At 35.3% G+C, this 22,155-nt stretch overlaps 1 protein-coding gene across 1 annotated transcript in view; it reads left to right on the top strand.

Moving 5' to 3' along the window:
• PREX2 (phosphatidylinositol-3,4,5-trisphosphate dependent Rac exchange factor 2) overlaps window positions 1–22,155 on the top strand; it is a 169,581-nt gene that overhangs the window by 86,541 nt on the left and 60,885 nt on the right. The window contains exons 20-29 of the mRNA XM_021555585.2: window positions 1,885–2,021; window positions 5,076–5,193; window positions 6,038–6,222; window positions 7,093–7,254; window positions 10,964–11,186; window positions 11,528–11,735; window positions 16,538–16,717; window positions 19,434–19,528; window positions 21,488–21,570; window positions 21,895–21,985. Coding sequence (XP_021411260.2) covers window positions 1,885–2,021; window positions 5,076–5,193; window positions 6,038–6,222; window positions 7,093–7,254; window positions 10,964–11,186; window positions 11,528–11,735; window positions 16,538–16,717; window positions 19,434–19,528; window positions 21,488–21,570; window positions 21,895–21,985 — 1,482 coding nt within the window. The remainder of the gene's footprint in view (window positions 1–1,884; window positions 2,022–5,075; window positions 5,194–6,037; window positions 6,223–7,092; window positions 7,255–10,963; window positions 11,187–11,527; window positions 11,736–16,537; window positions 16,718–19,433; window positions 19,529–21,487; window positions 21,571–21,894; window positions 21,986–22,155) is intronic.

The raw sequence follows: 22,155 nt of genomic DNA, 5'->3' as shown, positions 1-22,155 counted from the left end.
TTCTGCAATGTTCTGGAAACATTTTGCAAATAAATGTGCTTTTAACAAATCTTTTCAGGAGTGTTAGTGGCTTTGTCTTAGTAAATGTAGATGGTTCATGTAAATACTATTTTGGGATGTGATTTTCAGATGCTTCCTATCCTAACTCAATGTTTTTGAGCAGTGCTCTTATGCTAAAAGAAGTTGAAGCATTATTTCGTGCTGCCTTATGTTGCTTATGGTGGAACAAACTAACTGTATTTTCAGTTATTGCGGGACAGTTGTGTCTCTTTCCCCCTTCCTGCCTTTGTAACTGAGGCATGAAAAGTGATCTGCAATACAGCGAGATTTAAACAGAGTTTGGTGACATTTTTTTCTAGACTGTGCTGCCAGAAATTAGATTTTCAAAAGAAAGAGTAATAAACTTAGTAGCTGATGTCATAATTATTTCTGCACCTGGATCTCAATTAAACTGCCTATCATTATTTATTAAGCACATACTTTATTCTGATTAGTCTCAACATTATGCAAGTGCTTGCTTGTGTGATTTGCTAAACCTGGAAGATTTTAAGCATATGCTTACTTTGCTGAATTGGGACCTTGGGGTTTTATGAAGAGAGATTTGTTTGTTTTTTTTTTTTTGGGCGGGGGGGAGAGATATTAAATAAGATCTATTTATATGTTTATTTTTAAGTCTTTTTTGGGGGAGAGGAGATTGCAATATCTGGTAATACTGTAATTTCCAATGAATTTATTTTATATTAAATTTTAAATGCAGCTTTAACCTAATAGTGATAATTCCTAAAATGAGGGAAGCTCATGTATATTCTGCAAGTTATTTCCTTGTCAAATATGCTCAACTGGCAAGTCATGAAGTCGTGACAAGTTTTCTATTTGTCAGCCCTGCAAATTCAGTCTAGCCTTTTCTTTCACAGCCCCTAGTTTCTGCAACCCAGTCTGGCAGGCTCTATGCAGTAGATTTTTAACTTCCTTGGCACCTCTGTGGCAGTATCAAGAGACATTTGGAGGCAAATGTTCAGGTAGCTGGAACTAAGGCCATACTCCAGCAGGAGTGAGTCTGAATTGCACTGAAAAGACCTGAGGACAGCACCTCTTTTTGTAGTGCCTATTCAGCAACTAGATTTTCCCAACGTGGTTATTCAATTGTGAAAATAAATCACTGAACCAAATATTTTATATTGCTTAAAGAAAATGTTTTGTTTTGGTGTCATGTTGTGTGTGTCCCCCTATCCCACCCTCTGATAATTTAATTTGAGGTATTCTACTTAATTATCTTTGAGATTTTGATTTAAAGCTCTAAGGCCCTTTGCTATAATTGCATTGGCAGGGAAGAGGAAAAAAAAGAGCAATATATTTGGAAATGTCTTTGGAATTTAGATATTTCACTTCATGATTAACATGATACTCTAGTATCTAGTATCTTCTTATACTAGAGTCTTATCTTATACTTTATGTATTGCCAGAAAAGCTCTATTTTGTATGTAAAATTGAAATACCTGAATTAAACAAGAAGCTCATAAGCTTGGGTCATATAAAAGTAGGCTAAGTTGTAGTTAGTGACTTTCAAGTTAGAGCCATTTTATCCTTTTAAAGTCCTATTCTTTGAGGTGAATTTTCTACATTTTCATATTGCTAGTCAATGTTTGTTGTTTTATAAAGCAGCCTTTAGGAAATTGTCTGGTCTCTTTTATGGAAACATCTGCTGGCAAAATCCATTTTCTTGGCATCCAACTGGTCTACAGAAGTACTCTGTGGTCAAGGAAAGTATGTAAGGATCAGTCCGACCAGGTTCTGATTTTTAAAAAAAGTTTTTTTGGACTGTAATCTTGAAAGGAGATGTTAAAAAAAAAGAAGTCTGCTAACTATGTGGGTTTTTATTAATAGGAACAGTGGCAGCTGCGGCGGGTCTCCACCCTGGCCAGTGCATAATCAAAGTGAATGGAATTAATGTCAGCAAAGAGACTCATGCAAGTGTTATTGCTCATGTCACAGCCTGCAGGAAGTACAGGAGGCCAATGCAGGTATGTCTCATTTGGTGCCCTTGTACATTTTCTCCTAGATTTCTATTTTTGGTCAAAGTAAATAATGTAGTGTTAATCTCTTACGCATATATCTGCTGTGTTTGAGTGGGGTGAGAGGAAAGACGTGGTGAATAAAACTGAAGGGAAGCCAATTGAGGTGTAAAAGCTGAAGATTGCTCAATAGTGATGTTCAAAATCTGCTTAGTTTCTGCATTGAATTAAATATTATGGACAATTTTTATTATCTATTTCATGCATTTCTGCAGTCCTATGCAGAAAGAATTTTGAGGTGTATTCTTACCTTGATGGAGAGGGAATCACACAGCTTTCTGCCTGCTCAGCAGCAGGAGGATGAAGTGCATAAAACTGATCTCCCAGAATTTTGTTACACTTCAGTAGACAGAGAGCAGAGTGCAGTTCCATCCATAAAAGTCAGAGTTCCCATTGCATTCTGGTCTTAAGAATAAATATATATTCAAGGACTCAAAAGTTCCTTTTTCTAAATGCATTCAAATTTTGTTATCTTTCTCATGTTACTTAAGGAGAAAATCTCAGGCTTCCAAGATACAAATTTAGGAAGAAAACCAAACCAAGCTGGAATGTATAATGTAATTTTCCAATTCTCTGCAAGTTCTTCATAAACTGGAACCAATATTATTAATTAACTTCAAAAACAAACTCTTCAAGTATGTGTTTACTGAGGAGAAAAATCCAATTAAAAGCAAGAGTTGAATCCTTCTCCCACACTTACAGCATAGTTATAAGAATTATATAGTTAGAACTGGGTCACATAAATACAGTCTGTATGAAAATGTTTTTGGGATGTTTGTGTTTAAATGCTAATACAGCATTGAAATTGTTACATGATATATTGAGATCAAACTCACCTATGGTTTAAAGGAAGATGCACTCTACTAAAAAGAAAATGTCCTGTTCACTAGTAGCAAAGCTGGCTAGAATAAAAGATATATTAAATTCATTACAGCAGTTTTGTTCTCTCTGTGTATAAGTATAGACTCCCTATGGATATTAGTGACATCCAAAGGCCATTGATTAATGTTGGCTGGTGTGAATGCCTTGACATTAAAAAATTACTTTGGGTATTTTTAATCAAATTTTATAATAACTTGAAGTTTTTTTCCTATACATAATATTTACTTCAGTTTTAAAAAGTAGATGATAATTCAGCAAATCACAGATAACTGAAGTTCCTCAGACAGACAAGAAAAACTTCATTTAGGATGCAGTTTTATCAAAAAATATGGGAGAATTGCGTAGACTGAAGTAAATGGTAGTATTCCCACTGGTGAAAAATTTAATTCCTCATTCAGAAATTTGGTGAGTTTTTTAAATTATTATTTGGAAGATGATTATAGATTTCTCCTATTTTGTAAGTACAGTGCACATGCCTATCATTTAATTACCCAGGATATTGCAGTCTCTCCTGTGGTTCCCAACTGCATAATTGAAGGGAATCTTTTTCTGTTTCTTGTATCTTTTACTTCTTAAGGTAAGAAGTCTTCCTAATTGCCTGGAGCATGAACTTCATTTCAGATTCCTTTGGTCAATAACTGCGTAATTTCTGTTGGACACTGTTTATCCTCTGTCTTGTCTGAATAAAGAAAATTGAGACCAGATTTTGCTTGTTGGAATTACAATTTCTTTGCAGTGGTACTAATCAGGATTTATGCTTAGTTGGTTCTCCTGTAATGATTTTGAAGAACATTGCTTTGAGTCATATGGCATTAGATTGGTTGTTAACTTTTGGAAAAGGGACTTCCAGGTTAAGTAGTTAGTATTTCCTATTGGATATTGGCATGGTAGTCTCAATGCTGCCAAGCAAGTCTGTAAGAATCCATAACTAAGCACCAAGCTTTGAGGTGAAGTGTGGATTTCAGAAGCATTCTTCTTGATCAGCTTCTGCACAGGTTTCTTCCAGCAATCAACACAGAGCTCTGAAAGTTAAGCTTTCTTATTAAAATATTTCATGCTGTTGAGTGAAAAGCAAGGCACAGATGAACCTAAGAAACCTAGAGAAGCCATACTAATGGGATAAAAATAAAAGCTGGTTGTTGTATTTTAGCAAAGGATAACTGGATGTATGTGGCACTTTTCATGAAGATTTTAACAGTCTAAATGTTTGCTGTCCTTGCTTAACTTCAAATTCTTCTGTGAACTTATTTTTTAATTCAGGTTTGTCATATTCATGCCATTTTTTCTGCTGTAGCTGTTGCAGAAGGAGTGATTAACTAACTTGTCAAGCTTATTTGGAAGTGTAAGGAACAAAGAGTAATCTGGGGATGCCATGTTTGATAGGACCTTTCACGAGGGTCTGATGGACATGTGGCTGAGTTACAGACTGGGTAGAAGATGTGACATACATGTGGCTTCTTTAAAGGTTGTATGACACATGTAAGCCACCATTGCTGTGCTCATGTGTCACTCAGCCACAGAAGATGGTGGACTTTTGGAGCCTGTGGTTCTTTACTTTTGGGGGGCTGCGAGGGATGCTAATCTCTAGGAAAAAAATTATTACTACACTAGTAAAATGTTTGTAATACAGGCAAATGAAAGTAATGAAGGCTGTAGTTCAGGTTCTTTGTGCCAGTGACACAAGGTGATGGATTAAGTGGACATTCTCTGTCTTTGGTTGATGTTCCATAACTTTTGCCACCAGATTTGTGGATGCACAGCAGAATTTTCAAATCAAAAATTATTTTTTTCCCCATGATTTCTTGGGGAAAAATATTTTTAAATCTGCAATTTTATTTGAAATGTCTTAAATTATTTTTGGCAATGACATAAAGATGATAGATATCATGCTGTCACAGACTTCATACTGTCTCATGACAATATATACTGAAATAAAAAATAACTTGCCAAAATTCTTAGAATGGTTTTATACAATGCCAAAAATCTCGTTGGTTTTTTTTTTGTTTGTTTGTTTGTTTTTTTTTTTGTTTGTTTTTTTTTTTTTTACTTAGGCCTTAAAAATAGTGAAATAGTTGCTATCAGTTGCTTTTTCTAGCTGTCTATTTTTTGTTGTTTTTCTAGCAAGATTCTATACAGTGGGTTTACAACAGCATTGAAAGTGCACAGGAAGATCTTCAGAAAACAAACACCAAACCCTCTGGAGATGATGGAGGAGACGCCTTTGACTGTAAAGTGGAAGGTATTGATGCCTGTTTGATATTGCTGTTGCTGAGAATGCTATTATAATACAAGGAAAATGTAGGCAGTGGGTTTATTTGCAGAGAGGAAATTTTGAGCAGATCATAAGATGTGATTTACATAAGCATTTGTTTTCTTATATATTCTAAACATATAAATTTAACATGCTATTCTTTGAAAATAACTATCTTTCCCATTTAGAGAAAATACTTCTGTGAACACTTTGGGAAAATCTGTTTGTTTTCATTTGTAAGAAACATAAACCTAGGCATTACCTGATTTATTTTCACCCCTAGTAATCATTATGGCAAACTAGATACATTAGTCATTACTGCATGGGAAATAAAAACACAACTATCCTTCAGATTATTTTCAGGCAATTCATGTTTAGATGAAACTGCATTCATCTGCAACTTGTAATTAAAGAGACAGTTAATACTTGAACTGTGCATTCATAATTGCAGTTATTGTGGCTTCATTTCTGAATGTTGACAGTTTTCATAGTGATATTCTTCTACTTTATTTAGAAATTCACAGTTTACCCCTTTTTTGGGTCCTTCTTAATGTCTTTGGATTATAAATGAAATGGAATTAGCCCCCTTAAATAACTGTTTGTAAAGAAGGAGTACTGCCTGTTTTGCAGTCCAGTATTTTAATATCTACAAGTCTACTGACTGTAGATCAGGTGTTCTGATTTTTATATTTTTCAGCCAGGTTTTTTAAATTAATGTTTTTAAATAGAATGATCAGAACATACCTCTTTCTAGAATGTTTGCCTGTGTCCTTTATTGTTCATTTAATGGCCAGGACTTGTCAACTGATTTGTGTTACTTTATTTATTCTAGAGGTAATTGACAAATTTAACACTATGGCAATAATTGATGGGAAGAAAGATCATGTAAGTCTGACTGTTGACAATGTTCATCTGGAGTATGGAGTGGTTTATGAGTATGACAGCACAGCTGGAATAAAGTGCCACGTCTTGGAAAAAATGATTGAACCAAAGGGATTTTTCAGTTTGACTGCAAAGGTGTGAAGCATTTTTTGCATGTTGATGCTTATTGTGTTTAATACCAATAGAGAAACTTGTGTCTTTTTTAACTCATATGTTTATGTCTTTCATTTGATACCTTATAATTGCTCACCTTTATCTCTCTGATGTTTTGGAGAATGATTGTGTGCTCAGGAGGCAAAAAGAGTTATGTTGTCATTATAAATTGAGCCTTAAATCTAAAAAAAGTGTTAAAACGTCTTCAAAGTCTTACACTCCCTTATTTCTAAATTATCAAATAAAACTTGAAAAAAAGTCCAAGATCCACTGAAATATCTATAAATGCTGTATATTACCCTCATCTCTTCAACATGCCTTTTAATTAGTTTTCTCTCACCATTATAACAAGGCTTCAGTCTTTCCTGAACAGTACAGCTTATTCTTTACCCTATTTCTTGGCCTTTTTATGCAGAATATACAAGAAGATACCACTCAGTTTTCTTTTATGCTTTTTCAATGTGTTAGTATTCTTCCAAGCCAAAGGTTTTCTAGAAGTAATGAATGAATTAATTCAGCAGATCTGCATAATATGTGCTGATCAAGTAAATACAGCAGATAATGTATTTCAGAGGAGGCATAGTGGTTACATTAGTAGGAAATTAGTAGTAAATCCATTATCAGACAATGTCATGAGAAGCCAAGCAAAAATACTTACGGGTATAATTTAGCAGGGAATAGATTTAAGAAAATCTCTTTGCATCCCAAGCTTCATTCATTGTTGCTGTGCACCATTTTCTGTAATGTTAGCAGGCTTTTCAGCTTTAATTATGAGATTTAATTGTGATTAGTAAGGGGATACTTTAGTCAACTTAATCTCATTACATACTTTTCATGTTTTTATTATCTTAGATTCTTGAAGCACTGGCAAAAAGCGATGAAAATTTTGTGCAGAATTGCAACAGCCTCAATTCCTTAAATGACGTGATCCCCACTGAACTTCAAAGTAAATTCAGTGTCATTTGCAGTGAGAAAATTGAGCATATCTACAGAAGAATCTCTAGCTATAAAAAGGTATGACCTGCATGTCCTAAACTTGATTATATTTGTGTTTTAAGGAAGAAACAGGGGAATGTGGTACAGTTTGAATAACTCTTCAGAGTCTCTATGGCAGTGACAAAAATGTGGCTGAAAGTTTAGCTATTTTGAAGCATGAATGCCTTAATTGAGTAATTGCATCAATTGTTTTCAAGCTATTCTCTTTCTTATCCCTTTTTTAGACTTTGGGTAGTTTGTATTCTTTCTTGTTTGCCGTGTTCAGTTGTAGAGACAATCAACTGCACATTTCCGCAAAGGAGCCGTCATTCTTGTAAATGCCTTAAACAATACTCTAGTGAGTTTGCAGATGTTAACCAAAAATGTAGCAATAACAACAGAATTGTTTTTTTTTTCTTTCTAGTGCAAGACAAATACCAAATTGTAACCCTTTTATTCAAATTTTAGGCCCTAGCATATCTGTTAATAGTACCATCTCTGTAAATTGTTAGCGTCACTTGGTTTAATAAAGCATAATAGCATGGAAAATGGAGAAGGCACTGACTTTCATATGCTTGAGATCTAAATTAATGATATGTGAATGAATAAATAGCCCAAACTATGACCTCTAGTTGCTGTCAGTGCATTTTTCTATAGTTGTTTAAGTAAGCAGGGTATAAATGAATCAACCATTTGCCATCTTTTTAATGCAAAATCATTTTTTCATCCAAACTCCTAGTTCCTCTCTCATGGAACTTCATTGTGGGGAGGTGAATTACTCTGAAGCTGGCTCAAAATGACTGCAAAAAAGTGGGTCTGCCCTGTCTTGCCTCATTTGGGGATCTGAGTTGTGACATTTAGAAACTGGTCTGTTCTGAGAGTTTAGGCATAAAAATTTGAAAAGAAAAAAAAACAAAGGAAAAGGAAAGTGAATAGAGAAGCTTCACACATTTGCAGAAGCTGCATATAAAAGACTAGATAATGATTTTTCAGTTTTCAAAGGAAAGTAGGGAAAACTGTTAGGAATACTTGTAGCTCAGTATTCAGTAGGATGAAGGTCAAAAAGCAGCTTGTCGGATTTCTCCAGGTGCTCTCTAAAAAGAAATGGAATAAAATGAGTTGTGTTAACGGAGACATCAAAAGAATCCTGATACTGCTTTAGCAAAAATCTGATCTCTCCATTGTTTGCCTGAATTACAAACCTCCATATTTCCAATCTGGTTACACTTCAAAATGAAATTAAAAAAAAACAAAACAAAAATTAATTAGTTTTCATATTAACAGTTACAGTTCAAGTAACATGCAGGTGATTTATATGTCTTCTGTAGCTGAAAAATTTGACTGTGATATATAGCCTCTACAGAGGAGGCCAAGACAGTAAATCAAATTTTGTTGTGCTTGCCGGATGTGAAACAAACAACCTCAGGGAAGTTTTCATAGTTCTTGCACTGTCTAGAAGCAGATATTCCTGATACAGACTGCACTATAAATCTCATCTGCTCAAGAATCAGTAGTTTTGCTGTTACAGCTTTTAATGACAATTAGTAATGCAGTGGATTTCAGGAATAGATGTGTCACTTCCTTGGCAAGGTAAAGGTAACCATAGTTACAGGAGACTTTTGGAGTGCATGAGCCCAGCCTGGCTCCTGGTTTTACTGTGAAAGTTCGAATTCTATAAATAAAATCTTGTGGATTTCTGCAGATCCTACTATTATTATTATCAGAACATTTTGCTCCTATTAGACCTCGATTCCAGTGCCATGAGTCCCAGATGTTTCTCAACACATATATGAAAAGAATTTTGGTCTTGACTTATGACCTGATTAAATCATAGCCAGTATTTGGTCTCTCTGGAGCAGGATGTGTGGGAGATTGAGATGTGAAATATGTACTGCTTGCAGAAACATTTTCATCATTGAATGTCCTTAGTATCCTTCTTAACAATTTGTACATTCTTCAGCCTTTGGACAACTCCATAATTGGATTTCTTGTAACCCTCCAGATCTTCTTGTGATCTAAAGATTTAAATGTAATTATCCCAAAAAGCATTCATCAGACTGAAGTAATATGACACCAAAATAAACAGAAATTTAAGTCCCTATACAGAAACATCTTACTTTGCAGAAGGAATGTGTCTTAATTCAACTGAAGTGTTAGTAAAAAATTGACTGTTTTGAATTTTTCTGACATTTATTAGTGAAGAAGCTTTGCAAGTTAACTTTGAAAATATTCTTATGCATGAGCTGTGGTTCACAGCTGAAGTAGGTCTGTTTAATATTTTGACTAGTGAGATATTGTGATTAAAATACTGAATGCATCTTTCCAGAAAAAAAACTCCCCTGACCACAAACTGCACTGGAATTGACACATAATGACAAAAATCCTACAAATATCTTTTCCAGTTGAAGAGCTTGATCTCATTACTTGCTGAGTGTTCAGTTCAGTCCTCACCATTTTGGGTTGACATCTCATCGTAAAAACCAAATAACTCTAAGCCTATTCAAGACACTACACAGAATTTTAAGATGTTAGAGTCAAGAGGAGATGTGGCTAAGCACTGTATTAGAATTAGACCATAAAAAGTATTCCTCATTGCTGAGCTGATATATAGGGGGGAGAAGGGGTGCTGAGCTAGGAAAGTCTGTAAAATGGGGTGTTTGCAGTTTTTATCTATTAGTGCTCATCAGCTTCCTAATGTCACTCAAAATAGAAGAATGGTTGAGGCTGGAATGTACCTCTGCAGGTCTTGTCCAGCCAACCCTGCCTAAGCAGGGCCACCTAGAGATGGTTGCCCACGATCATCTTTGAGGAGGGATATCTTACCTCTCTTCCATGAACCTCTCTGAGCAACTTGTGCCAGTGCTCAATCACCCTCACAGTGCAAAAGTGTCTCCTGACATTCAGAGGAAACTCCTGTGCTTAAGTCTGGGTCCATTGCCTCTGGTCCTGGCACTGGACAGCACTGCAAAGAACCTGGCTTTGTCCTCTTTGCACCATTCCTTCAGGTGTTTATATACATTGATGTGTTAACCCCTGAGCTTTCCCTTCTCCAGGCTGAGGGGTCCCAGCTTTCTCAGCCTTTCCTCTCAGGAGAGATGCTCCAGTCCCTGAAGGATCTCAGAGGGTTCACCTCCACTGGGCTCTCTCCAATATACCCATTTCTGTTTCTGTGAAGCCCAGACTTGGACCCAGGGAGGCCTCACTGGTGCTGAGGAGAGCAGGATCACCTCCCTCCAACCCCTGGCAGGGCTTCTCCTAATGCAGGAGGATAAGATATAATTAAAGAGGACTTCTTCCTTCTTGATCAGGAAATCCAGAATTCATACTTTCTGATTTTGTCTTCATTATAGCTTCAGACAAAAATTTTATGAGTTTTTGAAAAATACTGGCTTGGAAATGTTGGCAGGTGTTTATAAATGTCATGAGCAGTACAGCAGTTTCAGACTTACTCCCCAGAAAGACACTTTTTATTATGTTCCATGGGAAATAAATTCTATCTCTCTGTTACAAAGCTATTTACTTCGTAAAATGTCATTCGCTTCAAAAAAAAACCCCTTAAAAATGTAAAGTGAAAAATATTTTTCTTTCCTTTCTAGAGAAAGATGCAAATTGCAAAGTCAAGACATCTTAAGTCAAGGATGACTGAAATATTTTAAGCTATTATTTTCTAGTTAGGTACACAAGAACTGTTAGCTACATGCAGACACAAGAAGAGCTCGTAATCAAAATTTGGTTTTCTTTCTTCTAGTTTTCAAGAGTGCTGAAAAACAGAGCTTGGCCTACCTTCAAACAAGCTAAGTCAAAGATTTCACCACTTCACAGCAGTGATTTCTGTCCCACCAATTGCCATATCAATGTGATGGAAGTGTCTTACCCTAAGACCTCAACTTCCCTTGGTAGTGCCTTTGGTGTACAGTTAGACAGCAGAAAACATTCTTCTCATGAAAAGGAAAATAAAAACACTGACCAAGGTAGGTCAATTGAGCTTGAAAGACCTAATTCCAGTGCTTCTGATATAGAGCCTTAAAAGGTAATCAGTTTAGGTTTTAGACAAAATATTAAAATTGAGGACAAGTCTTTCTGAAATCACCCTTCTTTTGATTTTTACTTTTATTTCACAGCATAATGGATAGTCATAATTTCACAATAACTTTATCCTAAATAGATTGACTTTGAAATGCAAATAAAATGCAAAATTAAATAAGTACATGAATTTTAAACAGAAAAGTATTTCAGTATCTGTTAGGTATTTTACTAACTTCAAAATATATGTTGAAAAAATAATGATGAAATCCCTTTGAATTATTCCCAGGTAAACTGAATCCCATGATTTATGTCCAACATACCATTACTACTATGGCTGCCCCTTCAGGACAATCTCTTGGCCAGCAAGAGGGCCATGGTCTGAGGTACCTCTTAAAAGAAGAAGACTTAGAAACACAAGATGTCTATCAAAAATTGCTGTTCAAATTACAAGCGGCACTGAAAGAGGTGGAAACATGTGTCTGCCAAATAGATGAGTAAGTAAATGTTACCATCTGGACTTGCCTTTAATTTTTCCATAGAAGATAATGAAAAATCTGGGCAATGCTTTTGTATAGCATAGGATTCAATGCTGACTTCAGACAGAATCGAAGTAAAGTAAAAAAATTAAGTGCAGGTAATGTATTTTGATCTTTTTGCAGCATGCCTAACTTTTTTCCCCATGGTCTGTAGGTTTTTTTTTCAATTTGTGGATTTTCTTTAGAATGAGGCAAAGTTAATTAATTTGAAGTGAGGAAAATATGAGGCACACAATGTAACCTACAATTTCACTAAGAATGGAAACAAAGGGCAGAGGTATAAAAATGGTCTTTATTGAACTCTTCAGGTATTGCTGAATAGTCCCACAGATGAATTTTTGGTTAAGACATTACTCACCTACAGGGAGAGCATTAATTTGTTAGAAATTTTTCAAAACTAAATTGACCTTAAGGAAGAGTTATGGATTTAGGGAGAGCCACCCTTGAGTGATTAGAACATTTGGCTTGAATGTGGGAGACTCAGGGTCTCATCACAGTTAGTTCTAATTTGGGACAAGGATTTATAACTTGCTTTTTCTTTTGCAAAGTAAGTGAGTTGACTCCTGGGCTATTTACTTGGGATAAGGATGAAGGAGGATAAGAAACATTTAAGTTGTGAAAGAGCCCATATGTAAGGCAAAAGTCAGAAATTAATTTTGAAAACAAAAACAGTGATTTTTTTTGAGTTTAAAAGACTGTCTGTCATGATCACCAGTTTAGATAAGACATGTGTCATTGTTTCTCATGTTATCTTGAAGACTGTAGTGTGATTTGTCCTTTCATGTGTACTTAATGTGGGATTTATTTTTTTTTACTGTTCTATAATTGTAATAGTTATGTAAGTATTTGTAATTATTATAAGTAATTGTATTGTATCACATACTGCAATGGGAATGAAAGCAAGAGTTGACTCAGTATTTTTAAGAAAATGTTTCCTGTGCCTTTACATAGTTCTGCTAATTACCACACTGAAGATGAAGTAAATTAATTAAATTCATTATAATTTCAGTACTTGGGTGCTTTTAGGAATGACTATTTGTAAAGCCTGTGTTGTCTCTCTTCCTCATGGAAGTCAGAAAATTATATATGGAATTTCAGTTAATATTTCAGGAAGTTCCAGTTGCCAGTATGCCACACCTTTCCTTTCCACTCCCTTGAGCTTGTGATGCAAAAGCACAGGAAATTCTGAGCCTTTCTTTTGTATAAATGTATATTTAAATACACTGACATAAAAATTGCATACAAACACAAGGGTTCACTGTTTTTAATTCCTAAATTTTCTGTACACTGACCTTGTAGCTGATCTTGTGTAAGGTACACAGACGTATTTAGCAAATTTTACCTTTGGCTGATTGGAAGACTGAGACTTTTCATGCTTTACTCCTCATGGACACTGAGTGGACTGCCAGTGAGTAATTACTGCAGAGGAAAGCAGTTCTATAGAGAAAACAGGATAGCTAAGAGACCTATTTAAAAGTGCTGAACAGGAAAAAGTGAGAAGTTCAGAGGTATGTGGTATATTAGAACATGGTTGCAGATGCTGATTAACTCTGGAGATTTAGGACTGAAGAAGGAAAAGAAAGAGTGACACAATAGATAATCCAACAGCCATACTTTAATCAGAAATTTTTATACTTAAACAGCTGGGAGGAAATGTTTGATTCTGTGCTTTTTATAAAGACAGTAGAATTTATTTTTTCTGTTGTGGCATAGTAACAATAAAATTGATATATTTTTTATTGAATTGATTACTATCCTAAGAAATTCTCATTATTTTAATATTCTCAGGATGGATAATATGAATATGGTATCTATCACAATTTTTAATTTATGGTGATATCATGTGACAGAAAAAATTGGACTATTGAATGACTGGTGCTCTTTACACTTATCGTTGGAAGAGTTGCTCATGCATGTTACTAAAGGTCTCTGCTCTGTGTTGAGATCAGTACGGGTTTGTGTTTCAGCTAACAAAATCTAGGGGCAGTGTTATCGGCTCAACCTCTGCTGTCTGTTAGTGATTGAAAAATGAGTGTTTCATCTGAAGAGCAGGTCTGTGAGAGCCTATGGATTATGGCAAGGGAACATTTAAGAGAAGATTTTGTACTCCTAATATTGTCTGCATAAGAGTTTATGAGAAGGTTTTCTGATGAGTTTTGGTTGGATAAGTGATGTAGTACTGACAAAGAGAGAGAGAAATGCACACAGAATATGTATCCCCTTTCCACAGACTCTCAAGGCTCCACTGTGCTCACATTGAAATAGTTTAATGGTGTCTCAATAGCTCTTTTGTGATGCTGCAGATACCCCATGTTGCTGCTAGGTGCTACACAGAAATAAGTCTTTTTTCAAATTGTTTTCTATATGGTGACTCTGATGAGTTCTTGGTTCTCATGCACACAGAGCTCTACCACCATCCCAGCACTTTTTTGGAAACATGTCTTTTGGGACCATACTCTGTGGAGTAAGAAAAAGGCAGAGAAGGTTTTTGTTACTGCCATTTTTAATTATTTGACTAACCATAGCAGGTTTTGTTTGTCAGGGTTGTGTTAACTTGGGTTGTACATAGGAGTAATTCCACAGGTGAGGATTTTTTTTTTTAAGTTATAAATTTCTCTGTTTCATTGAAACATTCTTCATAGAGACTCTCTAGCTATTAGTTACTGTTCATGCGTGTATTTCTCCTTTGACAGCTAGATATCTAAGGTAATGTGTCGTGTTTAAGAGCAAAAACAAAAGTATATCTAAACATGGTTATCGGGGAGGGGATGTATCCATTTTTTATTTTCAACTTCTTGGACTGAGTTTTTAAGAGCATGTCAGTGACTTCAATATCTGCTTGCTCCAGAACTTGGTAATCCAAAGTTCCATCTTTCATTCATGGTAGTTCAGGAAAAGAATTTTCCTTAGAAAAACAGCCTGCATGCTGAAAGAAATGGAAAAGCTCCCTTAGGATAAGATCCAGCTACCTTAATCAGTCTTTTACTGAGCTCTTGGCAGCAGTGACTAAATAGGCACATAAAAGAAGGGGATATAATAGTCTGTCTGTGTCTTGATAAATAGTTATTCAGGGAAAGATATTTTCTGGAGCTGATATTGCAGTTCATTATGCTTGTTTCTTACTCTTGATTATTTTCTTACAACAACAAAAATCCCCAAGAAGTTACTAGAATGAACTTTTATTTTTAAGTAGATAAGAGTGGGAACGCAAGAACAAGCAAAAGTATAGATTTATCTTTGTCCTTATCTCATCTTTCAGCAGGCAGCACTAGATGGTGTTTTCAGATTGGACCTTTTGGTTTAAGAGCAGTGTTAGAATGTTCTGCCATGAATTTGTCTAATCTTTTTTTGAACCCCTTAGATATTTCTCACTAAGAAATTAAGTTCTACAGGTATGAAGCACTGATTTCCTAGGGTTTCTGCTTCCATAACACATTTATTTTAGGGCAAGTTCAAAAACATATATGCTCTAGCATGAGATTGACACTGAACACTGATGTAAAATATGGATCTCATCTCTCTTGCCAATGACTGGAAAGAATTGAGTTGTGATTTCCTACTGATATGAAATGCTAAGGAATAATGTAGTCCAAAAGATATCAGTCTGGTGGAGGGATGAATTTAAATTCTAGTGAAATTATACCTGTATTACAATTTACCTTTATTATCATTACCTGGATTATTAATACCTTTTCTGTCGTTTTTCTGTACTGCAGTTGCAGTTCAGGTCAGTATCTTTAACTATATGTGGGATAAAATCTGTCTATTCCCATCAGTATCAAGAATTTCGTGTAAGATCTAACCTATTTTTGAATCCTACCATGTACTTGGTAGAAAGTTTGCCAGTTGACCATCCTGACAGCTCCTTCAATAAAACCTTGCTACTATTTCAAAGTAATTCAAGGGGAGAAAAAAAGTTTAGTTCAGTGTCCTCTGATTTCAAGTAGTTAGCAAGTAGTTTTTGCAAGAAAAATGCTGCTTTTGAAATCCAAATATTATTTAGAAAGTGTGATTTTAATGGAGTGTTTGAGCAATAGGAATTAAAGGACAATTGCCCATTATTGCTGTTCTGATCTTGAAAATAAATTAGAGCATCTCAGTATGAATTAATCATCCAAGAATATGAATTTGTCACTGCCAGTATTTCTGCATGTTCTAAAAGTAGCAGTCTGCACTGTTCTCTCTTCTTGGCTGGTTGTCACTTTTGTGCTTGTCACAGACGCATGTATATTAATCATCAGTTTTACTAGTGGTAATGGCTTAGACACTTTGAATGTCACGAAGTACACAGAGATGTTAACAAAGATCTTTAAAATGCCCTAGCAGAATAGTTTGTGGTGCATGCTGGCATGTCTTGTACAGTAGTTATTGGGAAAATACATGCTTTTCACAGACATACAGTTGCTTTCATTTGTTTTCTTGATTTGTGCTAAGTGCAGAATTCATATTTAAAAATAGTTATGTTCATATGCAGTTTGACCCCAAGAGTCCAAGAATGTGCTGTATTTCTTCTCCAGCTGGAATCATTGCTTTCATACATGATTAAGTATTTGGTAAGGTTAATGGGTTTCACTGTTAGACTTTTTGACAACTGAATATGTCACTTCATTTCCTTGTTTCAAATAGATATTGACTGAATTAACATATTCACTTCACATAATATAGAATAATAATTGGAGAATGGTGATGAGAAATGTTATCCTGTTGCTATCTCACTTTTGAAAAACATGAATTTGCCTTTATTTTTGTGTGTTTTGCAGCCTTCTTTCTTCAATAACATATTCTCCCAAATCAGAACGTAAAACGCCCGAGCCTTTAATACCAGCAGACAATGATAATGAAAAGGGTGAAAGAAATGGGAAGAAAGTCTGTTTCAGTGTAACAGGTGATGAACAAGAAGATTCTGGTCATGATACCATCAGCAACAGGGATTCTTACAGGTAAATTTATTAATAATATTTTTATTTTTCAACTGAATCAAATATGGAAGTTTGTGAAGTATCAAGTCGTTATGGAGACTATTAGAATATGATTCTGACATTACTAATGGAGGAGTAACTAGCCTCAGGATGTATGAAATAAAGTCTTATGAATGCAGATTAATTATTATATCTTGGTCCAACATGGATAAGATATCACAACCAAAGATGTAAAACTTTACTTTAGATTACCTGTCTTACAAAAACTAGAAATAACTGGTTATTATGTCTCCAACAACAAACCAAATATCTACTATGGAAAGCAAGGTGATAGAGTCACCATTCTTCTGGATAAAGAAAAATATACTGTTTATCAACATAGATTTCTCACCTTCTTTCACTCTAAGTAGTGTAGCATCAACTCACCTCTAGAATTTGTAATGCATACTGTGAATGAGAATGCGAAGAATTTTGAAAAGGAAGGAATAATAGCAAGTATAGTTCTTACATAGGTTATACTCTCTTACTTAGAGAAAGTTGGCTAACTACATGAATTAAATTTAAATTTTAGCTGAAAGTAAAATGAGAGTTCATTATTTGTTCAGTATCATAGTTCATTATCATGCTTAGAAATTAGGATCTCGGTAGGTCCATCATTTTTCTACAGAACTCTGTGTTGCTGGGATGTCTTTCCTAAGCTATATTTGATTACTGCAGCTTGGTTGATATGAAGCCTTCATCAGAGTAGAAAGAATTCATATCAAACTATCTCTGTGTTTACACAGATGTAAACAGATTAAGTTCATTTTGGTCTTACCATGATGAACACACAGGAAAAGTTCTTGGTCCAGCATAAACACATTTAGAGTTTCCTGCATGTTCATGATGTGTCCGACTGACTGTTCATGAGCTGCTCCAGTGATGTGTCCTTGCTCCTGTCACAAGGTTTCCCAGCTGGCACAGGATTTGTACGTGGAGAAAGAAGGTGTGACCCACAACATCAGCGTCTCTTTGTTCAAAGCATTTTCTTTTTTCTGATTCCTGTCCTTTATAGCCCTTTCTGGCTTTGTAGGAATAATAAAACTTAGGGCTCCATATGCAAAATAATCATAAAATTTGTGCATTAAGGACAAGCATTAGAGTGAGATTAGAATGGTTTTTTTCTTTGCTTAAATAATTGTATTGGTCAATACTTAAAATCTCCAGCTCTCATAATGCCACAGTGGTTACTATTGGAACTGTTTGGCTAATTTTAACCATTATAGTGCTCTCATTTTGTGTAGGGTCTCCTAAACCTTACAATACAACACAAAAATAATGCAGAATGATACAGCAAATGCATCTAATCTGTTTCTCATTTTCCTGTGTTTTATTTTCTCATGCTTTGCACAACCCAGTTTTAATTAACCTTCATCTCCCCTTTGGAGACTTTAATAAGTGAATAGAGTTAGCTAGAAAACATTTCTTAATATCCAGCCAGAAATTTTTAATACTCCCTGGGACTGTTCACCCACTATTAGGAACATGTTGTTACTGATGTCTTTTCATCTACTTAATGGTTATGATTGTAATTACATCATATTGCTTCTTTTAAAAGTTTAACTCGTTCACTTACCTCGTTGACAACAGGTCCAAAACACATACAAATATAAGTCTTCTCCCTAAATTAGTGAAAAGTCACTTCTGTATCTACACAAATGAAGAAAACAAACAGGGAGCACATGTATAACTACAGTGTTATTTTACAAATGGATATGTTAATCTTGGTGGATGGGTACACCCAAATCATAAAACAAGACCCATATCATTATGTGTAAACCTCCCTTAGGTACACTTTTACATTATCTTACATTCACTTGGGTTTTTGAAGACTCCCTCTGCTGGATAGTTACTTAAGCATTTCCTGCATTGAAATGAAATCATTTTCATATGGCTAAACAACTGAAGACTTTGAATTCAAATATATCTTCATAGGATTTTTAATACAAAAGTCTATGTTTTACTCTGGTTTTGCTGTAGGAGTAGGTATATCTCCATGTATTTTCTGCACAGAACAATTTGTTTTTGAGAGAAAAGAGCAGAAAAAAAATTACAAATTTAAATCCCAAAATCTCCTTTTTAGACCAATGTGAGTGAAATTTCATATGCATTGAAGTTTTGACTGAAGCCACAGATGTAAATGTCTATACATCTCTAAAAAAAGGAGCAGCTGGAAGAGATAGGATCATGAACTGTTTTGGCTGACAAGGAAACTAGTTAGTAATTTCAGTTTTGCTGCTATTCAAACAAATCAAATCTCTTGTAAACCTACAGTGAGACTCTGTTATGTAAGTTGTAAAGACTCAATGTTTGTATTAGCTGTGGACCAGGAGAAAATGTGAAGTAACTAAAAACATTTGAGGCACAGATTCAAAAACTAGCACTCATGCAAGAAAAGTTGGTTGTTTTGCATTCAAAGTCTGTATTACTGTTCTGCAAGTACTTGCTCACAGGTAAGGGGAAGGGAGATAATTGAAGCATCTATTTTGGGAATCTGGTCTTCTGAGTCTTACCAGGACTGCAAATTAAATGAAAGCCTAAGCACAGGGATCTTTATTGTGTATAAAGAATTACACAGACCATCTCATCATTAAATTTAGGACGGGAAAGGGAAAGAATTTCCATAACTTTTTTTTAACAGAGCCCTTGTTAAAGGACATAGCTTTATTTCTTTTTTGTTTTGTGTTTTGTTTTCAAGCGACTGCAACAGCAATAGGAACTCCATTGCCTCTTTCACCAGCATTTGTAGCAGTCAGTGCAGTTCTTATTTTCACAGTGATGAAATGGATTCAGGTATGTTTAGAAAAGTAATCTATGAATCTGTCTTCTGTTCCTTTTATTAAATTTTATTACTTTCATTTGCCTGGCAGTTTTATTGCTTTTATTTTAAAAATTGCATCCTCCTTAGTAATAGAAGTTCATAATTTTGCTTCTGCCTAGGTAGTGCTGCACTTAGGAATCCTTCTGTAGAAGAGAGCCAACATTCCATTATCTCTGTGAATAGACTGTATTTGAGCTCCTGGAGTCAGTGCTTTTCATGTCTTTCATGTCTTGACAATGCATTGTGTTGCACAAAGTGAAGAGCACTTTAGGCGTGTGTGGAACGCTCTCCTAGCCAGTGTCAGCACCTAGACTGCAGGATATGGCTGTGTGTGTTTATAGGAAGGAATGTGAGACCACATAGAAGCACATTCTTGTTTATGCCATGACAAATTGGATTTAAGTAATTGCAGCTGCTAATAGGAATGAGATAGAATTTAACTGCATGGGGAAGGAGGTCATATACTCAAGGACTAATAATAAAAAAATATTTGCTCTAAGCTGGGAGTTTATCATTTGGGAATGATTTAGGAAAAGAAAAAACTGAGCATATTAGTTGAATATGAACCACCAGTGAGGCCTGGCCATAACTTTTATTGTTCATTGTACCAGGAAAAATATTTTCAGTTGCAACAGGAAAGCATTAAGACATTATGTAAGGTATCTGAGATACTTTGTAAAATGCAGAGTAATGCGAATAAGACAGAATTTCATTTCCAGAAATGATACATCCACAGCTAAGCTAATACAGAGTAAAGGATGAGGGACATAATGAATTGTTAATAAAAGAGGAGACCCAGGGTCTGTATCTTCCACTCAAGATAAGAACGAGCTGATACATTCTTGTGCAGCATCAAGCTGAAGTACCAGCTCAGGTGCCTGAAAGAGCATTTGCTAGCTAAGCAGAGATACAGTGCTTTTGATCACAAATACTGCTGCTCAGGGAAGCTCACACTCTCTTCTGGCCTGATTTTCAGCTGGTTTCAAGGTTAACATGGCTAACTCCAGATCAGGGGTCTTGGGCACTGTGCTTTGTTGCAATTAAAATCCTGTGAAGAGGTATAATTGTTGTAAGGACTAAAGGAGAAAAAAAAAAAAATCAAGGGCAGAAAAGTACTGTTGAATTGTTTCACTGTAAGAAAAATGAGTATAGATTAACCTTGAATAAATTTGGATCATAAATTATCAAGTGGCTAATTCATGTCTGTAACCAACATCAAGGAGGAAGACCAGTTTTAAGCTCAATTTTTCAACATTTTTTGAAAGGGTTCAAGGTATATTGCCTGTTATTTGAAAGAGCGAGTGACAGCACAGTGACTTAAAAGAGTCCTTCTCCTTTGCACTTTCTTAGGAAATGATACAGTATGTGCTACTAAAAGCTTCATATCAAATAATTTGGGTATTGTATTTTTGTTGAATTACTAAAATCTCAGAACAATGCAGTTAGTAAGAGCATTAGGATTGTGAATTCTGTACAGTGCTTACCAAAACTTCACACTGAATGCATTTCAGTGACTTTGTGGTCCGCTATGCTGGGTTCACACTACTTGGCTATTTAGTCTGGAGTTTAGTTTAGTATGTTCTCTAGAAGAGAAGAATTGTGTGTTCTGGTCACAGAACAGTGGGGTTTTCAAGGGACCTTTTGGGATGATCTGGTCCAGTCTCCCCCTCAAGCAGGCTCATCTAAAGCAGGTCTTCAAGAACCATGACCAGTTGTGTTTTGAATATTGTCCTTTCTTTTAGAGACATTTCTCTATTATCGAGTAACTAATAAATGCAAAATATGTAGGGAGAACAGTTGCTATAGTCCTGACAGTCCACAGGATTGTGTGACACATCAGTCTGTGTGCAAAGCAGATTATCTAAACTGCAAAGGTTTTGGAAAACATGCTGAGGCTTCTAAACAGTTTCTCATTTTAAAATATTTTTCAGGTGATGAGCTTCCCATAAGTGTTCGAATCTCCCATGATAAACAGGACAAGCTCCATAGCTGCTTGGAGCATCTTTTTGGTCAAGTATGAGATTATTTTTCTTGGCTTTTATACTGATGTCTGTGCTTGATGTCTTTGGAAAATACTTCTTTTTAATTTTGCTTCTCACTGTTTACTGAGATGGTATGTATTTACTCATTTTCCCTCAGTTTTCTGTAAATAGTCCAAAACTGCAAATTAAACAGGCCCTTAAATTTAGTCTAACATTCTCCCGTTTGTTACTTTAACTAGAGCTATTAGGTAAGAAAAAATCCAAAGTTGCTTGTCTGTAGTCCACGTTTCTTACAGAAAGAATTTCTAATTGTTGCTGTAAAAAACATCTTTCTCACAGAACCTTGATCCCAACAGGTCGATTCAATTGTCAATCTTTTGAAAGGACCAGCTGTGATGAGGGCCTTTGAGCAGACAAAGTACTTTACACCAGGTCGAGGCCTCCAAGGTAACATTTAATTCTAGCTATGAGAATGAAAAGATAGCTTGAAGAGTACATGGCTGTCCACTCCTTGAGCTGGTGTTAAAGGACTGATTTTGCCTAATTTTGGTATATTCTGCAACAACTGATTGTTGCAGTTCATTTTAAATTCTTAGTTAAAAGCGGATTCCTTATAT

This window comes from Lonchura striata, chromosome 1 (assembly GCF_046129695.1).
Source record: "Lonchura striata isolate bLonStr1 chromosome 1, bLonStr1.mat, whole genome shotgun sequence".
NCBI classification, from domain to species: Eukaryota; Metazoa; Chordata; class Aves; order Passeriformes; family Estrildidae; genus Lonchura; species Lonchura striata.
Note: the sequence above shows the minus strand (reverse complement) of the source record. Positions and strands in the feature narration are given on the sequence as shown.